This window comes from Sitodiplosis mosellana, unplaced genomic scaffold (genome assembly GCF_009176505.1).
Source record: "Sitodiplosis mosellana isolate CC-2019 unplaced genomic scaffold, AAFC_SMos_1.0 Smas_scaffold_10, whole genome shotgun sequence".
NCBI lineage: Eukaryota > Metazoa > Arthropoda > Insecta > Diptera > Cecidomyiidae > Sitodiplosis > Sitodiplosis mosellana.
The window spans coordinates 1-10,026 of record NW_022595252.1 but is presented as its reverse complement, the minus strand read 5'-3'; the positions used below and the strand labels follow the sequence as shown (position 1 = coordinate 10,026).

At 34.8% G+C, this 10,026-nt stretch overlaps 1 protein-coding gene across 1 annotated transcript; it reads left to right on the top strand.

Annotated features, from left to right (window-relative positions):
• Positions 1-1,121: 1,121 nt before the first annotated feature.
• Positions 1,122-5,753, top strand: LOC129567227 (ankyrin-2-like). Its single transcript, XM_055443881.1, has 15 exons — positions 1,122-1,260; positions 1,353-1,588; positions 1,648-1,709; positions 1,775-1,873; positions 3,409-3,507; positions 3,610-3,708; positions 3,881-3,979; positions 4,131-4,229; positions 4,306-4,404; positions 4,658-4,757; positions 4,818-4,921; positions 5,001-5,105; positions 5,167-5,265; positions 5,412-5,513; positions 5,604-5,753. The coding sequence occupies exons 2-15, from the start codon at positions 1,434-1,436 to the stop codon at positions 5,711-5,713; spliced, it is 1,431 nt and encodes a 476-aa protein (XP_055299856.1). The 5' UTR covers positions 1,122-1,260; positions 1,353-1,433; the 3' UTR covers positions 5,714-5,753.
• The last annotated feature ends 4,273 nt before the right edge of the window (positions 5,754-10,026 follow it).

Genomic DNA, 10,026 nt, shown 5'->3' with positions numbered 1-10,026 from the left:
TGATTTTTGGTATTAAACATCAAACGGCCGGCGTTTGGCCAAGATATGACCGTTTGTAATTTTTGGCCGAAATCTTCAATCAGCCATATCTTGGCCAAAAGCTGGCCGATTCTAATGTTTAATACCAAAAATGATACGTACTCTCCGAGACCTTTCCAACGATGTATAGCATGTTGAAATTGGACAAGCGGTTTGAAATTTAAAAATTTTGGGCCAAATTCATTCATAGGGGTATCCAAACTTATGGCCTGTGGTGTATGTAAACAACAACTTACGTCCGACACACGAAAAAATCTTACAAGTCGGAATAGTGTCCCGCGAAAATCCGTACGGTTTGGTCACCTTAACCAACAAGCATAACTTGTGCTACGGGTTTGAGCTACTAATGGTCATGCCAAAGTTTGTACAAGCCACTTCTAGGTCACTGATACTGTTTTGCAATTCTTGCTCAGAACTGCCAAACAGGACCAGACCATCTGCATACGCTAAATCAGAAATAATATTACCACCCAAAGTTACGTTTCCCCTCATTTTACGAACAACGTTAGAAAATACATTTTACGGTTTGAAGGTTAAACATCAATCCGAAGCACTTGAGACGGGTATAAAAGAAATAAACATATAATTTGCCGTTTGTCTGCAGAAAACCAATGACGTTATCATTGAAATATTCAAAATTGAAAAAAAAATACGATTATCTTCATCAATACTAATTATCCGTTCAATGCACCTGATGTGAAATAAACTTGACCGAAGATTCCATTATCGACTATCACAACAGATCAGATAATAGCATTAATTTAAGATAACTGGCTCTGGCTGTAGCATGAATGAACCAACTGCATTTATTTCATTTCTTGCAAACAGCATAAAGTATGGAAGTTTGAAACGAATAATCTCAATAATGTTGGCAAAAAACCTGAATATATGGGCGAAAGAGGTAAAGCAGGGTGTTTGTTCCAACTAAACAAATTTCGATGATTATATGATGATAACAAGATTTGCAAGTCAGTATGAATATTACGTGTAAAACATGTATTAAGTCAACAGAAATGCAATGTAATTGGAAAGCATTAAACAGAAGAAAAAAAAAACTCGAAAATGCTATTTTTGGACGAATAGTTAGAATGGTTGCGTGTTTTCATAGCGAAGCCTCAATTGATAGTTCAAGTAAAGTATAAGATCTTCTTTCAGTTCTCGTCATTGTCTCTCTTTACTCGGATCGGTATAAGAGAAGTAGAAGAAGTTGAGTGAGACAAGGTATCTATTTGAGATGTGATTTGAATTTTTAAATTTTTTTTTTGTTGAAAGTTTGAGAATTCTAGAAAAAGTACAATTGGTATATATTTCAGCGTGATAATTTGAGCATCATCAGTCAAGCTAAATTCGTTCACACGACGAAAAAACAGCGAATTTTCGTGAAATTTAACAAGATGAAGTTATTCTTAGCATTTGTCCTCTACTTCCAAATTGTTACTGCGGCACAAGTTTTTGAAAAAAATGAAAAAAATTCAGATGTGGTCGATGCAGCTGAATTCGATTCAGAGAAATCTGTCACCGAACTTAGTTATGGAGACAATACTATCAAGTTTGTATATTGAATAATGGAGTAATAAAAACGATATTTTATTAGACTTTTTGCAATAGGATTCCCACAACGTTAATTCCATCAAGCAAAGAGGATCAATTACGTACTTTTATTGCAAAGAGTAAATAAGTGTTTCTCCAGAATTGAGAGCAGGAAAATATTCTAAAAGTTCATTCATTCATTCAGATCAAACATCCGAAGTTTCGAAGCTTATAAGAGAAGGTGTAAACCTGAATGTTCTATACAGTGATGGAGAATATCCGCTTGTACTTTCTACTAAGGAAGGTTAATATTCCAAATATGAACTGAAATAGAATTTCGGTAACGTATCTGCATATGTTAAGATTCATAAACTTGGAACATTTCTATTCGTGGGACGTAAAAGAATGTATGTTTTTCTCTCGATATTTTTTTAGAAAAAGAAAGTATGTTGATTTGATTTGTGTTAAAAGAAAGTATGTTGGAGTACCATCTAGCCTCCGCGGTTTTTCACGGTTTCCGCGGAACTGATGAGAGATAACAACTTGGTGTCTTGAGAAAAGTTGTAGTACTCGAGGTAACATTGCTGAAGACAGTTATCTCTTATTAGTTGCGCGCAAATCGCAAATTTTGAATAGAACATTTGTTTCTTATCATTTTTCGCGCTTTCCGCGGAACTGATACGAGATAAGAGATAACTAGCTTGAGTAATGTTATAGAAGACCTTGAGTACTACAACTTTGCTGAAGATACAAAGGTGTTATCTCTTATCAGTTCCGCGGAAACCGTGCAAAACCACGACGACCCACCAAAAACATACCTTCTTTTAACCATTATTTGTAGTTGCAATTAAAGGTGTCAACGGACAAGCACCTTGTCCGTCTGTCCGTCCGTTCAGGGCTCTTGAAAATTTTCTTGTCCGTCCAATCAACGCTGAAAAAAATGTCTAGCAGTTTTGAACGGACGGACGGACAAGAAAATTTCTGAGGGTCCTGAACGGACGGACGGACGGAGAAATTTTCATTGATTTTTGACGTGAAAATGGGTTTGAGGTGTTTCAAAGGGGAAGCTGCTTACAAATCAGTTACTAAATATTTTTTTTTAGTATTTTCTACGCCAAAAATCAATGAAAAACGTAATTTTTTGTCCGTCCGTCCGTCCTAGGGGGATTTCTCACAGAAAAAGTTTGAGCAAATGTACAAAAATTTCTATTATTTCTTCTTTTTTTTTGAAATTGTATGAAAATGTACTGTAATGACAATTTTGCTTGAATAAAAGTGTTCTGGAAGTGGATTTTAGAGGATCCTCAGGATCGTTCAGAACTGCTCCCGATTCTGGAAGTGGATTTTGGTGGATACTCAGGATGGACCAGATCCGGTTTGACATTGCCCTGGCCCATCCTGAAGATCCACTTCCAGAACCGAGAGCAGTTCTGAACGATCCTTGAGATCCACCAAAACCCACTTCCAGAACAATTGCATTGAAGCATAATTCAAAAGTTCAGTGTAAATGTACATTTATTTACACGAATTGACAAAAATTGATCGAATCGGACCGAATTGAAGAATTTTTCAAAATTTATAAGAATTCATTCATTTTTTTCGTGAGAAATCCCCCTAGCGTCCGTCCGTTCAGGATCCCCAGAAATTTCACTGTTCGTCCGTCCGTTCAGAGCCCCCAAAAAATTCTGTTGCCCGTCCGTCCGACCAAGTTGAACGGACAAACTTGCGTTCTTTTACGTCTCACTAATAGATTTAGGGTGTGATTTAATTCAGAATATTGATTTTTCGGGACTCAAGATTATCAAGAGCAAATGAAAACGAGTCCAGATCGTATTTCAGGTAAAAGTGACATCGCTAAATTGCTTCTCGATAATGGGGCTATAGCTAACGTCAGAGATGGATGGTTTCTGACTCCACTTCACTGGGCTGCTAAGAAGGGTAAATTCATCCAACTGAATCGGTTTAGCAAATCTCACATCGCATATGATTTAGAGAAATAATAAATATGCATATTCTTTTTCTATCGAACTTTTACTTTAGGTAACGAAGAAATGGTTCGCCGTCTCATTGCGAATGGGGCTGATGTTAATGGTCTGGATTATCTTAATCGAACTGCACTCCATGCGGCTTCTCACGAAGGTTGTGCAATGTGCATTGATTACAATCGCATTCTACTATTTGATTGGTTCATTCTTCCTATTTGTTTTTGTTGTTGTTGTTTTTTTTTATTCTTTTTATTAACTTGTCTTTATTCTTTCATATTCATCATATGAATATTTCCGCTGAGAAATTGAATCGATTGATATTCTAGGACAAGCCAAAACTGCCAAAATCCTCATAGACCATGGAGCTTTACTAGACGAAGTCGATACTTTCGGATACACGGCCCTCCATCTCGCTGCATTAAAAGGCACTCACGAGTTTTTACTTAAAATTGTTTAAGTTTTTTTTGCCTGCCGTTTTTGGTTGTATAAACCATCTCTTCTTGAAGGAACTATCAATTTATTTCATTGATTTGAGTTGAATATATTTCTTTATTGAATTGCAAATACCGATTGTAGGCAAGTTTGAAGCTGCTAAAGTCCTGATTGACGGTGGAGCAGACGAGAATGCCATAGTATATTTCAACAGATCACCACTTCATTTAGCAGCCAAATCAGGTTTCAACAAGAATTAGCATGCCATTTTCAAAGCAATAAAATTCTAAAGACAAAAAAACATCGATCTTCATTTTAGGTGAAGCAAAAATTGTGAAACTTCTAATTGACAAGGGGGTACAAGTTGATGCTAGAGACGGACTTGATTTTACTGCCTTACACACTGCATCTCATTATGGTAATCAAAATGTCTGGTTACTGAGTTTAAATTTGAAATACAAAAATCAATGTGAAAGAAACGTTCTGGTATATTTTAGTATTTTCTTAATATTCACATACAAATAAATCAAAAGGTAGTTTTACCAAATGAACACAATCACTAGCACAATCTTCAGTGTCGATTTCTAAAGCTTGAAATCACAATTTAGTCAAATTAATTGAAACAATTTTTAGAAGAAAAATTCTCTAAAATTTCTGAAAATTTTCCGTAGGTAAACTTGAAGCTGTCAAAGCCCTAATTGAAGGTGGAGCTGATATAAATGCTAAGGTTTTACATAAAAAGACTTCAGTTCACATTGCCACCAGAGAAGGAAAATGCACTAAAACAGATGTTTGGACATTTAATTTAACTGAATCAATTTATTTTTTAGGTCACCGAGATGTTGTGAAATTTTTGGTTGAGAAAGGAGCACAAGTTGATGCTAGAGATGTGTTTGAACACACACCTTTACATGTAGCTTTAGCCGCTGAAAATGGTTTATCTTTTTTATCATTTAGGCAAATTGTTTGTTAGTGTTATTAAGATTGACTCAAATGATTCATTATGTAATTTAGGAACAATTGAAACAGCTAAAATCCTTGTCGAATATGGTGCTGATGTGAATGCTGAAGTTTGGCTGGCAGCGAAATGGACGCCACTTCATCTGGCCACAATTGAGGGTATTTTGCTTTTTCTGAAAGAACATTTTGACAGCCAATGAATCAATATGTCATGTTTTAGGCAAAGAGGATATCGTGAAAATGCTTATCGAACATGGAGCTGATGTTAATGCCAGAGATCTACTTAATCGGACACCGCATGACATTGCGTTTATCAAAGGTTGGCTTGAATTCATAATGAACATTTCGTAGTGTTGTACTGTTTCCGATTTAAACATTTTTCAAGAACTCATTTTTGAAGAAATTAACAATTTACTTGAGTTTTTGATCATCTTCAATTTTCGTATATATTCTCATGACCGTTAGATCAAAAAGAAATTGCGCAAATCTTGCGTGAAAATGGTGCTGAGGTTAGAACAAACATGGAATGGGATGCGTCCGAGTCTTTGAAATTGGAATCATTACGAAGTAATGTTGATAAAATGAATTTAAAATTGAAACAAATACAACTGAACTAATCATAACTTTCTGAAAATACTAATGGCGAATATCTTACAGATAAAATGAATACTTTGAAGGCGATCATTGAACACAGCGAACGAGGTGAAAACGTTAAGCCAAACGATGTGGATCTAATATCATATGATTTTGATGATGTCGCTGAGTGAATTATTGGACAAAAATTACATCACTATGAAAGAGATTGAGAAATTTTAGACAGAAAGCTGTCTGTTCTTCTATAAAATAAACTCTATTTGCACACAAAAAAAGATTTTCATTCAATGTCCATTTTCAAAGATTGGCATTGCGCATTCTACTCAATCATTGATAATAGTCCTAGATTTTGATTGTTGCCAGACCGGTCCAACGCTCTCAAGCATAGACGCGTTATCTGAAATTCAATTCTATGTAGTGTAAATCTAGCTTTAAAAAAAAGACAATAGATAAAATTTTATTCAAGTATCCTATCCATGAGCCATAAAATTATATAAAAAATCTATAAAAAAACAATTTCAGTATTTTTCCATCGACGAAATTCAACCTTGAATTTAATACAAACATCGCCGGAATGTAACGTCATCAAATATTAAGTCTACTGGAGGTTGTCAATGTCAATATACCATATATGCAAATAAAATACTGTTCCACACATAAAACTTTGATAAACGCGTTTCCACGAAAGTCCAGAAGTAACAAATATTAAATTAAAAATTGATAAACAATTGTTTACACTTCTTTGCATTGATGACACTGAATTTTGTGACAATCCAAAAAAGACATTCATGGCCATATTCTCAAGTCCAAGCATAGGCTCAAGCATAGCATTATCACTTCCGCACTTCAATCAACATCGAAGCATATAATTTGAACTGAACCCGTCAGTGTGAATGATTCTGTAAACAACAAACATAAAATTAAATTATTTAGGAAGTTTTTCATTGAAATGGAAATTGAGAAATAAATACAGCCTGTATTATACAGGGTAATAGCATTTTTACTTTTCCGCAAACTTTGTTTGTTAGGTAAAGTATTGGTTTTACTAGCCAAAATTTCATGACATCTCCTTTTTCGGACCACTATAACGTCACGCCAAACTTGAAAAAGCACATATCTGTACACTAGGCAATGTAGATGGGATGAAATCCTATCGATCAAGACCTATCTACCCCCAAAAACATGTTGTTTACTATGAAATATGTGCAAAATAGCGATGTGCGTATGGCGTCGTTCGCGTCCGCGTTCGCGTTTGCGTCCGAGCTTTTTGTTCGCCGATTATCTCAAAAAGTTGACAAGATAATTGAGATCTGTAAAAGCCAAAAGTTTTGGAATGTCGAGACAAAGCTTCGGATTGGTTTTAAGCCCATTCTGATTTACCAATTTCGTACCATAAGCCTCCTGAGGACCTGAAAAACCTTGAAAAATGACACTTTTGTACGGGAAGTTCCCGAAAGAAGCATTTTTCAGGGTTTTGATCAAGGCAAACTGCCATTTTTTTGCAAAAATAATGGGGTCTGTGAACAACCGAATACATATTTCCCCATAAATTTGGCCTGAAATTGACATTTCTTGAAATTTTCTCCGAAAAATACACTTTCGTATGAAAAATCACTCAGAAAGCCATTTTTTAGAGTTTCGGTCAAGGCAAACTGATGTTTTTTTGCAAAAATAATTGGAACCTTCGAACAACCAAGCACCTACTTGCCCATAAATTTGGTCCAAAACCGACATTTCTTGAAATTTTTGAAGTTCTGTTCGAAAATGACATTTTTATATGGAAAATGGTCAAAATAGTTATTTTTCCAGCTCAGAAGTGCTATGAAAAGAGTTTTTATTGAAATTTTGGTTAAATACTAAGCGGGAGGTAAACCAAATTGCCGCGGAGCGGAAAAGTTTGGATTACGTATGTAATTCGTTTTATTATTAAAAGTATTTATAATAATATACAGTGTATATTATACACAGTACACACTGTACCAAAAAGTATAATCGGTATTGAAATTATTATTTTTTATGGTTATATCGGAAATACCTACTGTAGTAATGACTTATTATTTCATCAACTTCTTGGAAAAGAATCAGTTTCTTGGAGTTCAATTGTGTTTATTTAATTTTCCTATCACATGTGTGATCAATCAAACATTGAGCAAGCATAATTAAAATGATACAACTCGCTCGGAAGAAATGAGAATTAATGATAGATATTAAAACACCTCAAAGTAAAGCCATACAATCAAAATTACCAACAAAATCCAAACGCCCAATTTTATATGAGTCGTTTCTGCAATAAAAAGCTCTTCAAGTAGCCTTTTATTCACATTCATTCAGGTTCCTTTCAATTGAGTATTGGTTGCGATTTGAAACTTGAGCGTCACCCATAAAGTTGACATCAAGCTGAAGATTGTCTTTCTTAATCGAAAAACAGAATCTAAAACAAACAAAAGTTGAAACCGATTTTCATTTAATTGAACCGCGATTTTTGTGATTTTAAAATGGAGCCGATGGTAATGAATAGACTAGTGTTAACTTCGCTTTGCATGTACCCGTTCGACAAGGACACCAGTTGGATCGTGAAAGCAGCCAGTATCATTTTCACTTTCATCACATTTTTCTTCAATCTCAGCGCCGTAGTTGGCGCAATAGCTTTCATCCATAAGTTTATAGTGACCGATTTGGAGCGATGCTTGTATGCATTGCTCCATATCGTCGCGCACTCGGCCATTGTTTACATTCAAATTGCTGCGACCCTCTTGCGATATGAAATCGCTGGTATTTTTGTACAATTGTCGGATATTTACGATGCAAGTAAGTGATTTGTCCTTTCTTCAAATGCTTTCAACACAAAATATGGAATATTTAACCGAAATATTGTTTCCAATTAGATAAAAATCAGCCGCATTTCCGATATTTGGTGCAAGCAAACGACAAAAGTGAATGGGTTTGGCTTTTCTTCTTCAAATTTGCTGTATTTGGTTATTTGGTAAACAATGTTTCAATGTGCGCAGTGCCAGCCTTCCTCTGTTGGATAAGAGATCTAGGTTTCGATGTGAAATATCTGTATCATCCGTTCAAAGTGTTGTAAGTTTCAGGAATTTCGTTATGACTTTCTATTTTCTTTCAACATTGATTTTTTTTCTTCCCATTTTCAATGTTTGCGTTTGTTTAAAATTGAATTTCGTCCCATCTAGACTACCATGGGATCAGTCCACACTGTGGGGCTATCTGGCAGAGGTATTTTATGGAACTTTTCTTTGTGAAGTATTCATTGTTGCAACGGGTTCAGTTCTTTGTCTGTTCATGTCCATGAGCTGGCATCACGCGGCATTCTATGAAATATTCCGTGAATTAACGCGTAAATTGGATCGACCGACTGAGAATCGAGATAATGAAGAGATCGTTTCCGATTTAGTGCGTTTTCATATTGTTGTAAAAGAGTAAGTTTCATCTAGTTAGACTCTGATTACTCGTAAATTGAGAGATTTTTTTTTCAAGATTTATGGTTTCACTCTGCTAAATCCTGTTTCGATTATATTTTATATGAATTTCCTAGTTGGTTTCTGGAATCAGCCAAGGTATACAGCTCATTCATTTTGATTCAACTGATTTGTAGCATGATCTCAATGACCTGTGTCATCTTTCAATTAGATTTGGTAATTTTTCATTCCTTTCAGATTTTGACATAAATTTTACTCGATTTTTTAATTGAACTCTTTCTGTTACATTCTTTTCAATCATTCAAAACGATATTGACCAAAAATAAATTCAAATTTATACTCAATTCAATTTTACAATTTCAGCAACTCAAGCGCATGGATTTTAGTGTCGGTTTGCTTGTGTCCTGTGGTTTGGTTGGTGTAGCAAATCTGTTCTTCTTTTGCTATTTTGGAAAATTGGCCACGGAAAGTTTCGATAAAATGACCGATTGCTTGTATTATTCAAATTGGATCCAACTCCCAACTCGATTGCAAAAATACTTCATCATTATGATCGCCAATGTTCAAATTCCAGTTTACTGTAAGTTACAGTTTTTTTTTAAGTAAATGTGTCTCGAATATGGACGACATAATATTGAATCAACAACTACATTGATTTCAGATCATGGATTCGGTGTGGCTGTTTTGAACTTGAGAACATTCACTAGTGTAAGTGAATAAGGATTCAATTTTTTTTCTAAATTGAATTTCATTTCATCAAGTTTTAAGACAACCTTATTATTTTCAGTTTGTCAAAGTGGGCCTCACCTATTACATGGCGTTCAAGACAATGACATCGAAGTAATCTTATCCATGACGCTATCTTGCTATTCAAATGGCATCATTGCACTTTGACACTTGTGACAAATTCAAAACTGTCTTGTTATTCATAAATTATGAATATTATGAATCATAATATTAATTAATCTGCATTTTATGATCGCACTTATCTTACATTAACTCACTTAACGACCATTCCACACGAAATCAATCAAAATTCACATCGAGGT

Coding starts and splice junctions, on each gene's coding strand:
- LOC129567227 (XM_055443881.1), top strand. CDS start 1,434: ATGAAGTTATTCTTAGCATTTGTCCTCTACTTCCAAATTGTTACTGCG. Junction 3,980..4,130: donor CCATCTCGCTGCATTAAAAG/GCACTCACGAGT, acceptor TACCGATTGTAG/GCAAGTTTGAAGCTGCTAAA. Junction 5,514..5,603: donor GAAATTGGAATCATTACGAA/GTAATGTTGATA, acceptor AATATCTTACAG/ATAAAATGAATACTTTGAAG.